Source organism: Mustela nivalis (genome assembly GCF_964662115.1).
Source record: "Mustela nivalis genome assembly, chromosome: 7".
In the NCBI taxonomy this organism is placed as follows: Eukaryota; Metazoa; Chordata; class Mammalia; order Carnivora; family Mustelidae; genus Mustela; species Mustela nivalis.
The window spans coordinates 91833413-91855374 of NC_139026.1; the positions used below are offsets into that span (position 1 = coordinate 91833413).

Sequence of the window (21962 nt, forward strand, 5' to 3'; positions counted from 1 at the left end):
CCTCTGTGTTTATCCTCAGGACTACTTTCTGGTCCTTATCTGCTTGTTTTCCCCTCTCTCCCTTTCCTTGACTGACTCATACATAGCACCTGGTCATGCTGAACTCAATCTAAATCTCAGAAAATTTGAAAATGAGGAGCTTCTTCTGCTGTTGCCCTGGAGTCTTCTAGGTTTCCTAGACTACCCACCCTTCCTGGGTTTGAGTCAGGTTTTGTAGCAACTTTGGGAGAAGGATGAGCCAGGATGTGTGTGTGTGTGTGTGCATGTGCGTGCGTGTTGTGTATACATATGGACAGTTAATATTATTACTTACATAACCTTTCCATCTTCTCATATGTAAAATGTGCATAAAAATAGTTCCTTCATAGAGATATCCTAGAGATGAAATGAAGTTGAGCATGTTAAATATTTAGTACACGGCTCTCAGTAGATGTTAGCTGCAATATTATTTGGTACTTACTGGGCTCTAAACTCTGTGCTGGGTTTTAGGATGGGCCCCAGAAGGAGGTGACACAATCCTTGCCCTTGGGGGAATGTCCTGATTTAAGGGAAAAAGGAATGCAAATACATATTAGAAAGAAATTTAAATAAGGAATGCAAAGAAGATAGGCAAGTAAGATTATGAGTATATTCATCACTCAATTTGAATACCTACTACATGCAAGGGACACACTTAAAGAGATTTGCTCAGTGCTCCATCAAGGATGACGAAAACATGATATGAGTAATTGTTTTCTCACACACCAGAACTTTTGCAACCAAGTGAGTGTTGCTCCCTCCGTAATTATCGTTTCCAATAAGTAATTGGTGATGTTGCCATTACTAATGGGGTTATGTCTTTTACTACATTCAGAAATGACTGCAGATATTTTGGCACCATTTCAGGGTTGACATATCTTTAGTGTCGCATCTTTTAGTGTGACTGTGAAGTAACAAAACCAGTTTTCTCATGGCTCTTATGTTGTTCTGAGAGTAATCCTGAGTGGGGAGTTTCCAGACATGTTCTGCACATGCTCAGCAGCATTGGGTTAAATGGAGAGGGTTCTAAGATGATTACCTTGAAGAAGATACTGGAATATATAATGCTGTCTTACGTTTTCTGTGCAGCTGACTGGGTATCTTGGTTGAGAGAAGGGATACAGAATTGGTGTTTAAACTATCCAGCAAGAGGGGCGCCTGGATGGTTCAGTAGGTTAAGCCTCTGCCTTTGGCTCAGGTCATGGTCTCAGGGTCCTGGGATTGAGCCCCGCATTGGGCTATCTGCTCAGCAGGGAGCCTGTTTCCCCCCTCTCTCTGCCTGCCTCTCTGCCTACTGGTGGTCTCTCTTTCTCTGTCAAATAAATAAATAAAATCTTAAAAAAAAACCCAAAAAACTACCTAGCAAGAAATATGCTATCTTGTTAAAAAAAAAAAGAAAAAGGAAAAAGAGTTCAGGTCATGTTGTGAGCTCTGAGTCTCTGGAGAACGGCGGTAGAATGGGTGGCTGACTCCATGGGATGGAATATATGGAAATGTAGATGGTCATTCCATACAAGCAAAAAACAACTCTCTCCTCAGGTTGGAAGATTCAAGAAAGTGCAGTTGAGTGGAGCTCTTAGATCCTATTCTTTTACTTGAATTTTTTCATAAGGAAGGACTCTTTCTCAGGATGTGGGCAGGGACTTGATGATCTGATCCATAAAAGACACTGCCATTTTGAGCCGTTGAGCCCTAACCATGAGGGATATTTAGGAAAAACTGAAAGAAGAGTGTGCAGTTCAAGTGGGCCCCCCTTGGAGGAAGAGATGCTAGAAGCAAAGAAAGAGAAAGGCAGAAAATGAAAAAAGAGAGCTTAGTGGAGGGCCTGTTAGATGAGCTTCTTGACAGTTCTAGGAAGGAATCTCATTTCTCTACTCACTTGTGCCTGTTCCTACAGCTCCTGCCTAAGCATTGTGCTACTACCATCAGCAAGGCCAAGAATAAGAAAACAGTGAAGCAGAAGCAGACCCCCAGGAAAGGAGAGCCTGAGAGGGACAAGCCTGGAGCTGAGAGTCACCGGAAGAATCGCTGCATTGTCACCAAGTGAGGATCTGGGCCCTTGAGGGCCAAGGTGGCACTCCTCAAAGAAGGGAGAGCAAGGAAGAGGGAAGGAGGTATAGCAAGGGAACGTGGAAATGGTGGTGAGGAACGACAGAGAGTGGGGAGAGTACTTACATGTGAATTTTCTCCTTTGCCTTTGAAGGCAGCATCGGTGTGTACTGGTCTAGGAGTCCTAGAAGATGAAAGGGTCTGAGGGTCACATATCCTTCCCAGATATGAGCAGGTAGTGCCAGACCCTGGCGCTCATCAAGGCTCATTTTGATGGGCCTTTGATTGGTAATCAAGGCTCATTTTACTTTCTCAATTTCCCAGCATGGACAAGCTACACTTAAACTTGACAGAATTGGCACTGACAATGAATCATGTACACAGCTTCTCTGTGTTTGAACATACCATCTTCCCTTCTGAGTATCTCAGCAGCCATCTGGAGGCCAGACTCAACAGGTACCATTCTTTCCTTGTCTTCTATGCTGGCCTAGTAGGATCATTCTGAAAGCTGGATTCTGTTCGATTCATCTTGGTGGTCATTCTGATGTGGCTGATCTGGCATAGGCCTCAAGTATCTTTATTAAAATCCAACTAACGAAAAGCGTCTGAGACTTTCTACAGGCAGTTTTGGGGGACAACCAGAACTGATCACCACTGGCTTAGTAGAGTGAGAGGGGTTTTTGCAGTCAGCAGACCTCTGTTGACATCCTGACCCTCGGGAAATACACTGGAGCAAGGATTCTGACTTTTTTTTTCTTTTTCTTTTTTTTTTTTTTTTTTAATGAATTTATTTATTTGACAGAGAAAGATCACAAGTAGGCAGAGAGGCAGGCAGATAGAGAGAGAGGAGGAAGCAGGCTCTCCGTTGAGCAGAGAGCCCGATGCGGGACTTGATCCCAGGACCCTGAGATCATGACCTGAGCTGAAGGCAGTGGCTTAACCCACTGAGCCACCCAGGTGCCCCGGATTCTGACTTTTTGAGCCTTAGTTTCCAACCTTTTAAATAAGGATAATGATATTTACCTTATAATGAGAATTACCTTGTAATTGAGCATTGGTATAGAATTAAAGGTAATACATAATGAGTATAAATTTCCTGACATATATAGATTTTGATAAAATAGATTCCCTTCCTTCCACTGTGCCTCTCTTTTCACTACCCCGTGACGTAGGAGGAACATTTCTGATACTGGATTTGAGCACTTCAGTTAGCAATTAGGGAAATGAGTGGAAGAATTATTTTGAATAATCCTTTAGTCTTCTATGTTTTGTTTTGAAATATGTAGTATATTCCCTCAAGTTGCCAGGGAAGGCCCACTTGAGAAAGTGACATTTGAGTAAACTCCTGAAGGAATTGAGGAAGCCAAGTGTGTGATGATCTGGGAAAAGAGCATTCTAGATAGAGGAACTAGCCAGTGCAAAGGCTCTGAGGTGGGAGCTTACCTGGAATGTTCCAGGGACACAGGGGAGGCCAGTACGCCTGGAGCAGAAGCAGCCAGGGGCAAATGGGTCGTATGTGAGGTTAAAGAGGTTGGGAGAGTGGCATACTGTGTAGGTGTTTCTGTGTCATCGTAAGCACTTTGACTTTTATTCTGAGTGGGAGGGGGGACCTGGGCAGGGTTTGAGCAGAGCAGGAATGATAAAAGTGCCTACCTTATTGGGTTGCTATGAGATTTAAAGGAGATCCTATTTGTAGTTAAATCACAGCACCGTGCCTGGAAGCAGTAGAAATGTGCCGTTACTGTGTTTGATATTGTGACTGTGATTATGATTTTTGTCACCCAGAGCCATTGTGTGGCTGGCGGGCTACAATGCCACGACCCAGGAGATCGCAAGGCCTTCTGAGCTGCTGGCAGGAGTCAAAGCATATATCAGTTTCATACAGACACTGGCCCAGTTTGTGGGTGTTGATGTTTCCCGAGTCATCCGCAATGCCCTCCTCCAGCAGACACAGCCATTGGATTCTTGTGGGGAACAGACGATCACCACTCTCTACACAAATTGGTCAGTGTTGCTTATCCTCTTCCACCTCCTTACCTCTTTGTTAGGACTTTTTTCATTACATGGTCAGAACTCGGTCCAGGCATTTTAGCTCCCAGGGTTACAGACCCCCAAATATAGGCTTCTTTCTGCTTGAGGACTAGAGCAATAAGCGGGAGGGCAAACCCAGATCCCCTTCTGTCCACAGGGGACCTTCCGTGTAACATCCATTCATCTACTCCGCAGAAATTTGAACTTTTCCCTCCCCCACTCTTTTTAAAGATTTATTTATTTATTTCAGACAGAGAGAGAAAGAGAGAGAGAGAGAGCACGTGCACTAGTACTTTGGTGCAAGTGGGGGGAGGGGCTCAGGGAGAGGGAGAGGGTCCCAAGCAGACTCCCCATTGAACATGTGGCCCAATCCAGTGTTGGATCCCTTGACCTGAGAGCATGACCCTGAGATCAAGACCTGAGCTGAAATCAACAGCTGGACGCTTAACCGATGGAGCCACCCAGGCGCCCCTGACCCTTTTCCTCTTAAGCTCCAGTTCTTAATCTTCCTTTTCTGGATTCTCACTGTTCTAATTTCAAATGCTCTCTCTTCCTCTTTCTGAAGTTCTTTTATTTCTCTTTTTGTTCAGCTTCTTTCCCAGAAAACTATCTAACACCGTATCTCCAGAATACTGTTACCTCACCTCTGACATGACCATGTCAAGTCTAACAGATTGCTTTGAATAGGAAGGGACCCTCCTCTCCAAAATGAGAGGAGGTAGGAATTAGCAATATTTCGTTTGAGGCTTTAAGGATGGAAAGGAGCTGGAGTCCTACCTCCCCAAGCCACTGGGTGGCGCTCTGATTCCAATATCAGTTCAGCAGGAGCCTGGCGGCTAATAACCCCCTGAGCTGGGGAAAGACTGGCCCCAATAAAATCTTATTTGTAATGTAAAATCTCCCAGTTTCAAAATTTTGACAACAAATTCAAATTAAAAGAAAAAATAAACTCACCTTTGATGGCTGGGTTTGGCCCACCCGTGGTTAGCTTGTGACTTCTGTAGGACCTGGGCCCAGAGTCAGTGGCTGGGTGAGTGGCGTCCGTGCCCTCCTTTGCTGACAGTGGCTGGAGGCCTTTCCTTTTTTTTTTTTTCTTTTAAAGATTATATTTATTTATTTGACAGAGAGAGACACAGTGAGAGAGGGAACACAAGTAGGGGGAGTGGGAGAGGGAGAAGCAGAAGCAGGGAGGCCAATATGGAGCTCGAGCCCAGTACCCTGGGATCATGACCCCGAGCCCCTGGAGGGTTTTTCAGCTTGCCTGGAGGTCGGGGGAAATATCTGGAGACCGGATGTCCAGTGTTCACAAGGCTTCTGTCTGTGCGGGAGGTCTGACTTAGGATCTGCTTCCAGAATCCTAGGTTATCGGTCCAATGTTCTTACTGGGGAGGTTGAGGCTAAGTATGTTTCAAAGGACCCCAATTAGTAGGAATTTTTTTCTTGTCAGTTTGGGCTTGTCTTACCTGACAGAGAAAGGCCAAGGGTGAGGGGCGAGAACAGTTGGAAAAAGAGCAGGGGTGAGGGAGGGAGTGCCCACTGTTACATTTGACAGCCCAGTGAAATACCCTGTAGATTGGAGGAGAAGCAGAATTACATTACTGCCAGTTGTTTTTGAGCCAATAGCTTGGGGTGATAATTAGAGTGTTTTACTGTCTTCTTTGAGTCTCTTCTCCCCACCCCAGCCTTTGGCAGAGTTTCTTTTCCTGAGCCCAGTGGCAGTGGTAGGGAGCAATGGAGAAAGGATTGAATGCTAATCTTGTGTGTTTTCTTGGCCAATCTTGTAGGTACCTAGAAAGTCTGCTTCGACAGGCGAGCAGTGGGACCATCATCCTCTCCCCAGCCATGCAGGCCTTCATCAGCCTTCCCAGAGAGGGGGAGCAGAACTTCAGCGCAGAGGAGTTCTCTGACATCTCTGGTGAGTCCAGGGCCTGGTCTCCTTGCAAGGAGCTGAGCCTTTCCCCTCAGTACAGGACCTCAGCCTACAGAACTCATCTAAATTCTCCTACCTTCCCAGAGGCTCATTCTGTATGCTCCTCGGCATCTCTGTGAGATTACATGTTAGGGACAATAAAGAGAATTCTAAGTGAGACCCAGAATTGAGGAGTGGCCTGGGGGTGGCAGGTGGAGAGGGAAAATGGGAGGAGATGTAGGAGCTAGACAAGGCCACTCAAGTCAGTGAAAGGGTTTATTTTTAGAAGGGTGGTGAATATTTTCCATTTCTACACAGAATAAAGAGTGGGGCATATAATGAGGTGTAAAGGATGAATGTAAGACGGACATTCTGATATTTGGAATTATTAAATAGAGTTCTGATGTCATGGCATCTTCTATCTTAGGGATAAATTTTAGGGCCTTACTTAGCTAGAGCTTGGATTGCTAATGTGTAACAATGATGATAAAATAACAGATGATGTTCACTGTGGGCTATATTCATTGTGGGCTAAGTTCTGAACGGTTCACATGTATTAGTTCCTTTAATCCTCACAATGGCTTTGAGATAGGTACTCTCATTACCATCATTTTACAGACGAGGACACAGAGACCCAGAGAGCTGAAGGAGCTTGCTTAAAGTCATCCATTCATAAATGGTAGAACTGGGATTTCAACTCAAGGCAATCAAGTTCTAGAACCTGGGTGCTTAGTTATATTTAGTACTGCCTCCCAACGTGTAGATGTGCTTTGGTGTCTCAAGGCCAGTGGGAAAAGATTGTGGACTCTTTTTTAAAGAGGGATGGCAGCCATATAGATCCTTTCAATGGATTTGTTTTACCGACTGATTGATGAACTATTGTACTGCTTCCACCTTCCTCTCACCTCCGTATAAATCATGGATCCTGCATGTTGTCTGGGGCATGTGGGGGATCTTTCCATGATCCTGCCTTCTCCATTCTTCCCTTCCTTGGTTGAGGGGAGGTGTTATGGAAGAGCACACAGCTCTGTTGTCCAACTCCGTCCCCTTCTTACCCTCAGTCGGACTCCATCAGTAAGCAGACCCTACTCTTTGCCTGTTGGAGGTTTCAGATGTCCCCTCTCATCAACTCCACCCACAAACTGTAGGCAGCATCTAAAATCAGCTTTAGGTCTTGCTGACAACTGATGAGCAGCAGGAGGTAAGGCTGGTTCCCCCTTCTACCACCCCCACCCCAATTTCCCTGAGTTACCATGGTGATGGGGCAATGCTACTGTAAAAATAGATAGATGGAAAGAGAAGGATGCCCCAGGGTTGCAAGCCTGGAGTTGAGAAGACTAGAGTAAGGAACACTGGTGGATCTGAGCTGGGGGATGGGTGTGTCTTCTCTCTAGAGCAGGCAGTTCTGCTCCTCTTCCTCTCTGCCAGCCATTTTAGCATTAGCAAGTTGACCAGGTAGGAAGTGTTTTTTCTAGTTCTCAACTCAGTTCTTCCTACTGTAAATAGGAGAGGCCTATGGGTAGTATTTCATTCAGATAGGGCTCTCACCAGTTCCACTTCCTCTGTCCTTGGTAGACCCCAAGATCAACTGGGCCTGACTTCAAGGACTAGAGGATGAGCCTTGATGTCTTCCCCTCTGACCTCTTATTAACTATATTAAACTCAATTTTCTGCTACTGGTCTCTTGAGGTTACTTTTGGTCTCTTATGGTTTTCTCTCCTGGGATGGCCCACGGCCAAAGATCATCCACGAGCTCCTTCCTATTTGGATTTGTCTCTAGTGTTTCTTTCTTTCTTTTTTTAAAGATTTTATTTATTTACTTGACAGAGACAGAGAAATCACAGGTAGGCAGAGAGACAAACAGGGAGAGAGGGGGAAGTAGGTTCTCTGCTGAGCAGAAAGCCCAATGCGGGGCTCAATCCCAGGACCCTGAGATCATGACCTGAGCCGAAGGCAGAGGCTTAACCCATTGAGCCACCCAGGTGCCCCTCTAGTGTTTCTAACAGGGGATTTCCCCAGCCAGGTTTCATTTAATTCACAAACAGCCAGAGACAGGGTGGGTAGGGATAGATAACGCATTTGGGCAGACTAGAGGAGGAGGGATTCAGAGGAAAAAACAACTGGGATTCTGGGGATGTGTGTTGATTACAAAAAAGAAAAGGTAGCTCAAGGATAGAAAAATCTGGACAGTGAGGGAAGCAGAGGTGGGGAACATCGAAGACCCCAGACCTTAGATAAGGAACCAGTTGTGGTATCTACAGTAAGGGGCAGTAGGACATCACGGTAGGTTTCAGGTACCAGCCCTTAACCTGGGTAAGTGACCTTGGACAAGCACTTAATTAACTCTCCCATGTCTGTTAAACCAGAAGGATGTGTCATATACTTCAGAGGGCTGTCAATAATTATCATAATGACAATCCCTTAATCATAAATATCTATGTTTCTTTTTTTAAAAAAAGATTTTATTTATTTATTTATTTGACAGAGAGAGAGAGATCACAAGTAGGCAGAGAGGCAGGCAGAGAGAGAGGAGGAAGCAGGCTCCCCACTGAGTGGAGAGCCCAATGTGGGACTTGATCCCAGGACCCTGAGATTATGACCTGAGCCAATGGCAGCGGCTTAACCCACTGAGCCACCCAGGCACCCTATCTATAAGTTTCTAAGGTTTTTATAATGGTATATTATTTACTCTCATATCAACTCTGTGAAATATTCAGGGCAAATACTAACTTCTTCATTTTACAGAGAAGTAAACTGAGGCTCAGATAGGATCAGTGACTTGTTTAAGGTCTTACAACTCATAAAGTTAGTACAGCTAGCCCAGCAAGAGCAACCCAGGTACCACGGGAATGGACTTGGAAAAGTGTAGATTTCTGGAAGAATATAAAGTAAATATCACTTGTGGTAAATCTTTGTGTGAGTACCAGAGGGGAGAAGCTGATTCATCTCACAGGCAGACCAGACCTGTCACCAGAATAATTTCGCAGGACTTCAGGCCACTTTTGCTCCCCAACTTCCCACTTCCTTTCCTGGATGAAAGTCATTGTCAATGTTCAGAATACTCTCTACCTGTGTTGTCCACATCCCAGTGCCCCCTAAAGCCCCCCTCCTGGACCTCTATAACTCTCTTGCAGAGATGCGGGCCTTGGCTGAACTCCTGGGCCCCTATGGCATGAAGTTCCTGAGTGAAAACCTGATGTGGCATGTGACCTCTCAGATTGTGGAACTGAAGGTACTCTGGAAGCCAGGCCTGGGGCAAGGGATAGGAGTAGGAGATGGAGGTGGGTGGTGGGTGGGAAGAGATACCACGGTTTCATCTTTCCCTGCTTAATGTCCCTGTGTCCTGGCTGCAGAAGCTGGTGGTGGAAAACATGGATGTACTTGTTCAGATCAGATCCAACTTCAGCAAGACTGATTTGATGGCTTCTTTGCTGCCCCAGCTGACAGGTGAGCACCTTTCTGACGGGAGAAGGAACTGTGGAATGGCATTGCTAGATGACAGGGGTCTGGGGAGGAGATCTGGGGGCTGGGCTGGGTCCACAGAAGCAAAGCTATCATTGTTCTTCTAAGTTCTACGTTTCCAATGCTCTCCATTCTCCTCAGGGGCTGATAACGTGCTGAAGCGCATGACCATCATTGGAGTTATCCTCACTTTTAGGGCCATGGCCCAAGAGGGACTTCGGGAGGTGAGCTGGGACCTCTGAGGGAGGGGTTGGTATGACAAGTCGTGGAAACGTATGGTGAGCATTGAGGAGAAAGGAGGAACTTAATTTGGTAGAGGTCCTAGTGCAGAAACCTAGGGGCAGACTGAAAGGGACAGTGTGGGAGGCTGGTGGGGTCCTCACCTAAGTCTCGACCCTTTTTTTATTCGTTTCCATCTATCTCTGAAGGTATGGGCCCTGTCCTGGGGACTCATTTATCTTCTCTCTCTTCCAGGTGTTCTCATCCCACTGCCCATTTCTTATGGGTCCCATTGAGTGCCTGAAGGAGTTTGTCACTCCAGACACAGACATCAAGGTACGGGACAGTGCGAGGTAGGATCCATTTAGGAGATTTTGTTGTTGAAAAGGATGTAGCCAGGTCTTTTGTAAGGGCATGGGGCAGCTCTGAGGAATACTGTAGGGAGACGAGGCAGCATTTGAATATGAAAGCACTGGAAGAGATTTTGTGGAGTGAGGAGCACTGGTCAGACAATATTCTTGGAGAGAGAGGCCAGAGCTGGGGACACATGAGGGGTTGGTGAAATGTGGAAGCCTGGCTGACCTGTGGGAGGTGGGGAAACATTGCTGGGGAAAGCTAAGATCTAGGATAGTATCTGTAGGTTTCCCCCTAAAGTGTGCAAATTAGATACCCTCTTCAGTCAGGAGCTTAGGTACTTCTTTGTAAAAAGATTTATTGCTTCCATCCCCACCCACTCTGCCTGCCCTCAGAGTTGCCTTTTTTCCCGGCCCTTCCTTTTTCTTTGCTCTAAAACCTTTTGGTTCTTCTACATCAGGGTCACCTGGCTTAGGCCCCCATTTACTACAGAAATGTAAGAAGGAAGGGCTTCTGCAGGCACACTGAGTAAACAACCATTTTTCTGCACCTCCCATATGTCTGCTGCATCTTTTTGTCTTTTGAATCACCTCAAACAAACAAGTCTCTTAGGTAGGATATATAGCCAAAGGCTGGGAACAAGAACATTCAAAGGCATAGAATAGGTCACTTCTCTTACAGCTGATTCCTTTAACAGAGAGAGAGAGGCCTATGATTAAGAGGGAACTGGTTAGGGGCGCCTGGGTGGCCCAGTGGGTTAAGCCGCTGCCTTCAGCTCGGGTCATGATCTCGGGGTCCTGGGATCGAGTCCCGCATCGGGCTCTCTGCTCAGCGGGGAGCCTGCTTCCCTCTCTCTCTCTGCCTGCCTCTCCATCTACTTGTGATTTCTCTCTGTCAAATAAATAAATAAAAATCTTTAAAAAAAAAAAAAAAAGAGGGAACTGGTTAGCAGAAAAAATTAAAATTAGATATTGAGAGGGGTGCCTAGGTGGCTCAGTCGGTTAAGTGACTGCCTTTGGCTCAGGTCATGACCCCAGGGTCCTGGGATTGAGCCCCACATTGGGCTCCCTGCTCAGTGGAGGGCCTGCTTTTCCCTCTCCCTCTCCCTTCTGCTCTGCCTGCTTGTGCTCTCTCTCAGTCTCTCTGTCAAATAAAGAAATAAAATCTTTAACAAAAATTAGGTATTGGGGAAAAACTTCCTTACGTTGAGATAAAAAAATCTGTGAAATCTCCCCCTCTCTCTGCCCGATGTTAAGGGTGAAGCAGTCATGGGAGCCGTGTGGGTTAGAATGGCTGCCCCTTCTGACCGTTCTTTCATGATGAACCTGGCTTTCTGGCAGCTGCCGATGCTGGGAACGAATGATCTAGACTGTCAAGAGCTTGTCTACCCGTATCTCCTGGGCAGCACTGAGTTTTAGGCTCTGCCTGCTTGTGAAAATAAGCAGGTTGGAGCAGAGAAGGGGGGGCATGGTGGCCTGTCCATCAGAGATTCTGTTATGCCTGAGAGGAATGTGAAGATTAGGGAAAGAGAAAACAGTAGCCCCTTCAGTCATCCCTTTCTTTCTCAGAACATCACACAGGTTGTGGATCAGATCCCTGATCTCCCTAGCCACGGTTACCATGAGCACGGTCATTTAGCTAAAGGGAATTTAAAATAAAGGGCAGTGTGGAACGTAGCAAAGCTTTGCCTTCTATGTGTAGGTGGAGGAAAGGAATAAGGTTTATTGATCTATTAGTGACTCTGAGTGTGTAGGGTAGATGTTTTATACAAGTGGTCTAGTTTAATCTCTACAACAACTCTGTGAGGGATTATCAACCCAGTTTTACAGATGAGAAAATTGAGGCTCAAAGAGGTGAAGTAAGTTTTAGTCAAGGTCACACATTTATAAAGTGGTCCCCCTGGGATTTGAACCCAGAGCTTCTCACTCCAAGGCCTTTTTCTCCCCTCGGAGGCCATGAGGTTTTTTTGTTTTTGTTTTTTTTAAGATTTTATTTATTTATTTGACAAATACAGATCACAAGTAGGCAGAAAGGCAGGCAGAGAGAGAGAGAGAGGGAAGCAGGCTCCCTGCTGAGCAGAGAGCCCGATGTGGGGCTCGATCCCAGGACCCTAGGATCATGACCTGAGCTGAAGGCAGAGGCTTTAACCCACTGAGCCATCCAGGCGCCCCGGCCATGAGGTTTTAAAGGACTGTTTTCTAGGTGGTGAGATGAGCCATAGGTCTTCGCTCCCGTCTGAAAAACTAACTGCTCACACCAGGCCGCTGTGTGAGCCACGCTAAGCCAGTGGTGTTACTAAAGGAGGAGAGATAGGTTTGGGCTGAGGTGTTCGAGGAGGGCTTCACAGACCCTATGAGATTTGAGTTAAGCCTCAAAGGACGGGTGTCACCTAGCTATAAGTAGAGGACAGGAAGGGACACTGTGGAAGAGGGACACACATGAACCAAAGTCTGGAAGTCAGGAAGTGAGGTGTAGTTTGAAGACAGTGCATCGGTAACCCGGGCCAGGTGGATTGTAGCAAGCACCTGAGGGAAAAATAGCAAATCGATGGGTACTATGGGGTATCTCAATGCTGAACAAAAGCATTTGTACCTTTCCCCTGTAGGTTATGGAAAGCCATGAAAGGAATACCTAGATAAAATGATAGCACACCAGAAGTCTAGGATCTGTGTTCCAGGAATCCCCAGCTCCCTCTAGCTTCTGTCAAACACTTCTCTCCTGGGAATCCTGTCCAGAATGTTGTTTTCTTCTCTCCTAGGTGACCCTGAGTGTCTTTGAGCTGGCTTCTGCTGCAGGAGTGGGCTGTGACATTGACCCAGCCCTGGTGGCTGCTATCGCCAATCTGAAAGCTGGTAAAATTGGGGGAACTGGGCAAGGGAGGGCTTGGGCTGTATTTCTAGGTGGGCAAATGTCAATGTCAAAGAAGCCTTTATTTAGGATTGTGAATTCTGAGCACATAAGCTGGGAGCTAAAGAAAGACTGAAAATGTAGTCCCTAACCCCCAGAAAATACTTAGGCAATTTAGACCCCTAGCCAGGTTCCAACCAATGGACCTGTCAGTTGACTAAAAAATATTAAATGAGGGTCTCGTTGATGCTTGACAAGGCCTCAGAGGAACTTATAATCTAGTAGGGGAAATCAGGTTAATTCAAATGAAACCATGAGAAAGCCATCCGCAGTCACATAAGATTTCAGGCTGAGCTGTGTGGTATACATCTAGGTTCCCCAGAGTGATCTGGTACCCTCCCTTCCCACAGAATCACCCTGACCCTACTCACTTCTTCCCCTGGACTCCCATTGTCTCTGACATTTCACATTTCTTACGCACACTCAGAATGGGATGAAACCAAGGGGCTGGCATTAAGCCCTTTCCAAACTGCTAGACTAGCCCTTCTCTCTTGGGTTCATGAGCCTCTTTCCTCTCCTTTCTGCCTCTCCCTCCATTCCATCTGGCAGCTGACAGTGAACTCTGACCACTTGTCTGCAGAGCCCTTCACTAAGAGCTCTGCTCCGGTCACCAGAGGAGGCCTCTGGATTGGGCCCCTCATGGCAAGTGGGGGGCTAATCCTGTCCCCTTCAGCAATGACTTGCCTGGAGTGCTTTTGAAAGTGTTTCATAGATGTTTCCTTATGTGACCCCCACAGTTCTGTGAGTAGGGTCTCTGTAGAAGATAACTCCTGTTTGCTGACCTTACTTCTCTCTTTTCTTTTTTCCATCTTACCAGATACTTCATCCTCTGAGGAAGAATATAAGGTGGCCTGCCTGCTCTTGATCTTTCTTGCAGTTTCTCTCCCACTCCTGGCCACTGACCCCTCTTCCTTCTACAGTATTGAGACGGATGGTAAGTAAGGACTACTCTGAGTAGTTTGAGCAATCAGTACTACTTAGGTCAGTCTCCTGGGGTAGGGAGATGGAGACATTTACCTGGAGAATCCAGGCTTCTGACTCGGGTATAAAAAGTTCTGTTTCAAGAAATACATGAGAATGAACTATCCGTAAAATTCAATTCCAGTGGAAATTTTTAGGAATATCTTTCTCCGAATATCCTAACCATGTCCTCATATTTCTTAGGTATATCATTCCCCACACTCCTCCTAGTGCTTTTGGTGTCAAACAGGGGTGGCCTAGCCTGGAAAACAGAGAGACGACCAGCTGGGCTCAACCTGGGGCAACTCACTGTATTCCCTTTTGTTTCTCTCTCCTGTCAATCATAACCTAGGTTACAACAACAATATTCACTGCTTGACCAAAGCCATCATCCAGGTGTCTGCTGCCCTCTTCACACTCTACAACAAGAACATTGAAACTCACCTCAAGGAGTTTCTGGTGGTGAGTGGCCCTAGGCTATAAGGCATGGGAGGTTCTAAAGTCTTTGGGGATGAAATGGAAGATTGCAAAGTCCAGCGGGAACTGGTGTGACTTCAGTCCATAGATAGCTCTTGTTGAGCGGGTCTTGGAGTCTAACCTCTCCCCTAATTCATTCAGTGAGTGAGTGGCCACTCGGTGAAAGGCAGGAGTTTCTTCTAAATTCCCTGAGAGCTGGTGTTTCAGCCTCTGCCGGACTACTTGGAAAGAGCATTGGACTGAGCCAGCGAATCTGAGTTCTAGTTCCGGATCTGCCACTAAGATGCGTGTGACCTCTGAGGAACCAAACTTTTGGGATCTCATTTTGCCCATTTATTAAATAGGGAAGTTAAACTTAATCTATGATTCACTACGTTGGGGTGCCTTAGACTATCCCAGGAAGCTTGTTGAAATAGAGATTCCTGATCCTTATGCCAGATGTACTGAATTAGAATATCCCAGGGTAAGGAGTCCAGGCCTCTGTTTTTAAAAAAATTAATAAATTGATTTTTAAATAAAAATAGATAATTGTTTACTTTTATTAATAAATTCGTGACCCGAGCTCATGATCCTGAGCCAAGATGAAGAGTCGGAGGCTTAACCGACTGAGCCACCCAGGTGCCCCAGGCCTCTGTTTTTAATAAAGTCTCCCAGAGATCAGCTGCACGATCAAGTTGGAGATGCTGAGTTTTAGAGCCTTTAAGGCCCTTTCTAACTCTAATCTTGACAGAAAATTCAAATTTTTTCCACATTCTCAAATTGGAGCATAAATAAGAATTACTACTTAATTTCTGATTCAGTAGACTTGAGGTGGGGCTGGAAAATTTGCATTTCCAAGTTCCCAGGGGATGCTGATACTGTTCATCCTGGGATCTCACTTTGAGAATCCCTGGTCTCCATTTCTAGGACTGGAGCTTTTAACCAGGCAGCTGATTCTACAGCAGGTCACATCCAATTTATTCAAGAAAAAAATTGTTTTAGAAAACATTTTTAGCCAAAGTTTGACTCCCTGTAGCTATCACCATTGATCTTAGTTTTGCCTCTGGAAAAACACAGAATAAGTAATCTCTTTCCATTGTTGAAAGAGGCCCTGGAGTTTTCCATCCTAGTCCTCCATGGAGGAATTCCATCCATATACTTTTGATACATGGTCCATTACCCACTGCCAGCTTGAGCATTCTCAGAATGGGGAGCTTACTCCTTTGCAAGGCATGGGACTGACTTAAGAACTAGGGCCTCCTTTGTCTCCTTTTAGAAGCAAACACACTAGATCATATTCTCTCCAGAATCATACCATTATGCTGGAAGCTGAGTTAGAGGGTCTCCATTTAAATGGGGTCAGCCAGCCAATCTGAATGGGTTCTGAGCCTCTTAGATATGAAGAATATTCACAGCAGATCTCTAAGATGGTGTGAGAAGGGACCTGCTTCTCCTTTTTCCCATTTGCCCTGTTTGTTTGCAAAATGAGAGTAACCTGGGCCTGGGGTACAGTTAATCATGTCTCTTCCTCCTCCTTATTTGATCTGTTGGGGGCCTGGAGGTGAATGGGAGGGGAACAGCCACTTGGGAGTTGACAGGAGAATTCGAAGAGCTCTGCATCTGAATCAGAGGCCCAGCCCTGTCTCTAGTCCTGTGGGGAGTCAGCTGTAAACAGCTTGGTGACACTGCTGTCTGAAGGCTGCCTAGGAAAAGAGATTAAGCTCCTGCCTTTGCTCTAGGTTCTGTGCTCAGCCCTTTCGATCTCTCCCCCAGCAGCCTGCTGCTGTCTGCCCTGCCTGGTTTACAGGCAATGTGTGGCTCTCAAGTCAAGGGGTTTGCTCCTTTTCCACTGGGAGTCTCCAGGAACATCCCAGCACTTCTTAACTCCCCTCCTTGATCTTTTCTTAACTTCCTGTAGCCTGAGGCTATCCTACTCTGACCTCCATAAAAATCTGCTTTCTTACAAATTCTTCCCCTACAGGTGGCCTCTGTCAGCCTCTTGCAGCTTGGCCAGGAGACTGACAAGCTTAAAACACGAAATCGGGAATCCATTTCTCTGCTCATGCGCTTGGTATGTATCTGGTTTAAGTTGGTCTGGGAACAGAGAGAGCAAAGGCCAGACGGGGGACCCCTTTTGAGGGTTTCTGGGTCTCTGCCATTGTCATCACTCAAAAGCACGAACTCAGAACTGAAATCTACCTGACTCTCTGGGTCTAGGCCTCACATTCTGGTTAACATTCCAGACTTGTCCTATACTCCCAAGGTAGAGTCTTCGATGACTTCCTCTGTAGCACAGGGCCTTCCTGGCCGCTGGCTGACTGGGCCCTTTTTTCTCAAGTCTGTCCTGCTGGGGCAGCTGTGTCCCTCATTGGTTCACTTCGTGTTTGATTTTACTTGACCACTCCCTACTGCAGCATGTCTTGTCCTTAAAAAGTACTGTGGAGAGAGGGTGCTGAATAACACAGAGCTGAATGGGGGGAGGGGAGATGGGGGCTCAGAAGAGGGAAGGAATTTTCAATGAAGAGCTGCAAGACAGAGAGCCAGGTGGGCCGTGAATCAGGCAGCTCCTATCTCTTTCCTCCCAAGCTGTGGGCTTTTCGCTACTTTGGCAGAAAGTTCTGGGAACTCTGACTCAGTTAACTTAAAAAAATCTTTTCCTCATGACCCTGTTTTCCTCTTCAACACGCTTACTCACTCTTTCGCTCTAAAAGTCTGAGTCTCCAGGTTCGTGCGGCACTGAGATACAGTCAGGAGGACTCCCGCCCTTGTGTTTCAGAGGCCCTCTGGGCTGCGGGGACAGGCTATGCCCATCTGAAGCCAGTGCTCCACCCGGAAGTCCACGCTAAAGATTTCTAGGACCTCGGAATTCTCCACTAAGTGGCTGCAGCCTATCTGCAGGGCTTACGCAGAGTTGGTGCCGAGTTTCTTCCCTGAGTCCATCCTGCCAAGGCAGGCAGTGCTACTGGTGCCTGTACCCCTAGTGCCAAGGGACCTATGGCTGGAGTTCAGAGGCACAGATGGGAATTCCGAATGTGTCCACAAACGCCCCGCAAACCGGGCTGGTCCACTCCACCTTGTTCTCGGAGAACTCTGAGGAGTCCTAAGAATTCTGAATTCAAACCTGGCCTTTCATGAAATTATAAAGGGAGATTGTGAAGAAAAAGAACAAACTAGTTTGTTTGATTTATTTAGTCCCATGCTACGTAGGCTTCCTTTTGCACTCTCTGCCAGGCCCACAGATGTTAGGCGCAGGCAAGCCTGGGCCTCCCTCTGGGTCTCCTATAAGTGCACAGGCATCAAGTAGGAGCTGTGTCTTAGCTAGACACAGCTGGAGAAAGGCCTCGATTGGACTGACTAAGGATTATGATGGAAACAAGAGGAGAACGGATGTGAGGGCTGTGTGGGGGTGTGCGGTGAGGGGAGAGAGCTCAGTAGAGACAGATGAGGCCAAATGCCAGGAGTATGCTAGAAAGGGCACAATCTTTGGAGCAGCATGGCCTTGGGCAAGCTAATTAACTTTCCTGAGACTCTGGTTTTTTATCCATCAAAGTGGGCAATAATCCTTTTGACGAAGTGGTTAGGATTCATAAGAAAATATATGTGAAAGTGCCTAGGACGTAATAGATGCTCAATGAATGTTAGTCCTCTCTCTCTGCTGCTTGTTTTAGTTTCTGGAGGATCTAGTTGTGCTCCTTCCTATCCTTGGACAGTTTTCACCTCTGTAAGGTTGGAGGTGGCGATTCTGTGTTGCCGCTCAGGCCTGCCTCTTCCTGCTTTGTCGCTCTCCTCCACCCTCCCATGTGGGAAGGTTTCTGCCCCTGGTGGCATCATGGTGAGGCTGCAGAGTAGCTGGGACAGAGCTAGGACCAGGCACTTTCTGTGAAAGGGAGAGACCAGGGGACTAGCTGCTGTAAAGCAATTTAAATGCAAATATTTTCTTACAGAAATACAGGAGAAGGAACTGTATTCTGAGTTAAGAGGCGACTCATGTAGTACCAGCTCCTGGCCAGGCCCTTCTCTCCCTGGAGTCTTTCTGTCTTGGCTGTGAAGCCTGGGCAGTGCCATGCCCCCCGGGCAGCCGGCTACTTCTTGGCATGGTTACATCGGGAGAGGAGATGATTCTCTGAGAATTGTGGAATCCTAGATGTCAGGATGAGATCAGATCCTGGCTGTTAGTCCAGTCCTTACAACTGATAGGTGAAGGAACTGAGGAGAGGGAAGGAAAGACGACATTCAAGGTCTCCCCCAAAATCTGTGGGCAGATTTGGGCCGAGAACCTAAGTTGCTCAGCCTTTGCTGTAGGGCTGTTTCCACTGCCTTGAATTTCCTCCAGTTAGGAGCCTTGTGATTTTCCGTGCTTAATGGAGCAAACACTAGGAAGTCTTGGGCCTGTGGATCCTTCTTGAAGCTATCACTCATTTCCTTGTACCTGAGGGTCATATCCCAGAAAAGAGACCTTATTTCTCTCCTGGCTTAAGGTTTGAAAGTCTTGCCTGGCCAGAAATTCCTTCTGTTAACCAGCCTAAGATCCGAGCTACCCATCCTGGCAGAATTTTCCTTCAGCCTGCAGTGCCTGTTCCTCTGAGGCTGATGTGTGTATCGTGTGTGCCTGTATTTGAGAATAACAGAATCTCCGACATTTTAAAACTTGAAAGAGAGACAACCATGTTAGAGTCCATAAGGTTAATTCTCTTTCTTGAGTGAATTTTCAGGATTTGAAACACTAGACATTTTGGGGAGGGCCCATCTGTGTGAATTGCCAAAGGATATGGGACACTTCTCTCCAGTGTGTGTTTTTTAGTCCCACAACTGCGTGGATGAGGAGGGCACTGAGGGAAGCACCACGCCCTGTTCCTTCCTCAGGGATGGGACCCTCTAGCACAATGCTAGGTTGTGGGGCTCTTTGCTAATATGCCCCCTGCACCCTGCCCTCCACTGCTACCCTCAGTCTTATCCAGGCATCTCGAGCTATCTTTCTGCTTGGCTGTGGGGGCTGCTGGGATTACCACAGCACACAGGCTTCTAATTAAACTAATTAATCATGCCTGCTCCTTTATGCAGCATCCTTACTGCTCCCCAAGCACTGTACTGAGGGAGGGAGGATACTGAGACCCAGCACAAGAGGACCCATGTGGATTCCAGGCCCTTCTTTCTTGGCCTGCCATGGTGATTGTTTCCTTCTTTGCAAAGCTTTGTTATTAGCACTTTAATCCAACCTTACTTGCTTCCATGCTGCCTGCCACATTTGGTTTGGCATCCAGAATGGGAGAGAACGGGAGTCTTTCTGCCAGCAGAGAAGTGATTCTTTCCTTCCTTCTGCTCCTGAGTCCTTCATATAACCCTGATAAGGGGCCCAGGGACCATTATAATGAAGCCGAAGAGGCCACATTGCTTTCCTAAAGCTAAACCAAGTGTGGGAAGAAGGGGGTGTATGATTTGGAACGTTGTTCACTCATAACTCTAAGGGCCTCCAAGGGCCTAGGGAACTGAGTCGAACAGGGTATCACAGAGTTATATGCTAGCTGTGGTTCTCATCTCTTGACCTGTTCTTTTCCAGGTAGTGGAGGAGTCCTCCTTCCTGACCCTGGACATGTTGGAGTCCTGTTTCCCTTATGTCCTGCTTCGAAATGCCTACCGGGAAGTATCCCGGGCCTTCCACCTGAACCGAGTGGCAGCCAGTACCCACTGAAGGACCCTTTGGACCTACCTAGACCCATGAAGCTATAGCTGTTTTCTCAAGAGATGGGCTCAGGAGTCAGAGCTGAGGAACAAACATATGGAGGAATAGTCCAGGGCTGAGAAATCATAGAGAAATGGGTCAGGCTGGCTGGGGGTGGGGTTGGGGGTGGGGGTGAAGGACAGTTTATTGGAAAAGTGAGGGAATTGGGGACCACGTGTGTGAATTTTTACCATGAAAAGCACGAGTGACACGCAAGTATGTTTTCTCTTGTGACTAGCACTTGAGCTCTGACTGGCATGGGTCTCTCGACCTTCATCATGATTCTAGGCTAATGCTGGCGGGCAGAGATGATCAATCATCATATTAAACCATAATGAGCTTATAATCCTCCCACTGGAGCTGCTATTGTCTCCTGCACATTCATTAGGACGATTATCTCCTCTCTTCCTTTTCCAAATGTGTTCAGCAAACATTCAGCTTGCTCCTACTGCAAAGCAGCAGCAAAGGAACTCCCTTTTTCCTTTGTGGGGCTCTCTCAGGAGTCGTAGGTCTTGTCCTCTGCCCCCAGCTCTACTGCCTCCATGGGCAGTGAGAGGTTATCACTGGCCCCAGCCCCCCTCACCTGCTCTCCCACACCTTGTGGGGAACCAGTAAGTTCTTCCATCTGTTTCGCTGGAACCCTGCCTGCTTTTTCTTTGCCATCACTATAACCCAGAGCAGAGGGTCAGTCTAGCTGATATGAGGTCACATGACAACTAATTGGATCAGAGTCATGTGGGTCTCCCTCCCAGATCATTTGGGGGTACTCTCCCTCCTATCTGGAGCCACTAATTTAACCCAAATCCCCTTGTCATCCTGGGTACAGCTGTTGCTCCAGGCAGGGATTTCTCTTCTAGATCTTAAACTTCATAGACCTCATTAGATTATAGGGCCCTGAAAGTGGGTATACTTGAGGGAGTACAAGCTGTTTCAACTTGGGCCTTTTCTGCACTAATTAGAATTTCAAGTGTCACAATGCCTGGGGCGTTCAAGATAGCACTAAAGCTGATTTAGTTAACTCCATGGCAGGAAACAGTGGCCCCATCCATCATTTTGGTGCACCCATGGCCAGGGAGGACTGGAGCAACAGATCTTGTGTCACAGGTTGAGAGTTGTTGAAGTGTGCAAATATAATTAACTAGCTGATTAATTAGGGTCATGTCCATATTTGCATGATAAAAAAGGAAGCAATTGTTGGTTTTTAGCAAAACCATCTGGGGTTCATTAAAGCCATTTGATAGCTGTTTTGGGACTTTGTATGCATGTTTGATCTTTATTTCTCAAGACCCAGGCTCAGTCAATACTTTTTTAACTTGGGACTCATAACTGATACACAAGCTTTTCTTAGCAACGATTGTCAGCTCTTTAGGATAGAAGCAACAGAGCATCCAGCTTCATGACATCAGCTGGTTGGCCTTCTTTGCTATGGAAGGGCTGTTATGTTCTAAAGGAGTGATTCAGGGTCAGGCCTTTTGAGACTGAGGGCAAAGTTGATGAGCAAGGAAAGGCTCAGAAGCATCTGAATGACTCCTCCTAGACCCTCCCCTCTCTTCTGGGATCTTGTTCTTGAGGAAATGGAGACCTCTGTTCCATGCACGTGAAAAGCTACTTGAGAGGAGCCTCCCAGGGGATAGCATACGTTTCTGCAGGGGCTAGAGGGTAGACATGATCCTTTTTTTTTTTTTTTTAAAGATTTTTATTTATTTATTTGACAGAGATCACAAGAAGGCAGAGAGGCAGGCAGAGAGAGAGGAGGAAGCAGGCTCCCCGCTGAGCAGAGAGCCCCGATGCGATGCGGGGCTCCATCCCAGGACCCTGAGACCATGACCTGAGCCCAAGGCAGAGGCTTTAACCCACTGAGCCACCCAGGTGCCCCAG

The 21962-nt window shown here is 46.8% G+C and overlaps 1 protein-coding gene across 1 annotated transcript in view; it reads left to right on the plus strand.

Moving 5' to 3' along the window:
- NCKAP1L (NCK associated protein 1 like) overlaps window positions 1-21336 on the plus strand; it is a 39299-nt gene extending 17963 nt beyond the window's left edge. The window contains exons 19-31 of the mRNA XM_082741605.1: window positions 1916-2061; window positions 2392-2523; window positions 3853-4071; window positions 5883-6013; window positions 9142-9239; window positions 9361-9454; window positions 9611-9693; window positions 9944-10024; window positions 12801-12894; window positions 13767-13883; window positions 14262-14371; window positions 16347-16436; window positions 19923-21336. Of these exons, the coding sequence (XP_082597731.1) occupies window positions 1916-2061; window positions 2392-2523; window positions 3853-4071; window positions 5883-6013; window positions 9142-9239; window positions 9361-9454; window positions 9611-9693; window positions 9944-10024; window positions 12801-12894; window positions 13767-13883; window positions 14262-14371; window positions 16347-16436; window positions 19923-20054 (1527 nt within the window). The 3' untranslated portion in view covers window positions 20055-21336. The remainder of the gene's footprint in view (window positions 1-1915; window positions 2062-2391; window positions 2524-3852; window positions 4072-5882; window positions 6014-9141; window positions 9240-9360; window positions 9455-9610; window positions 9694-9943; window positions 10025-12800; window positions 12895-13766; window positions 13884-14261; window positions 14372-16346; window positions 16437-19922) is intronic.
- The last annotated feature ends 626 nt before the right edge of the window (window positions 21337-21962 follow it).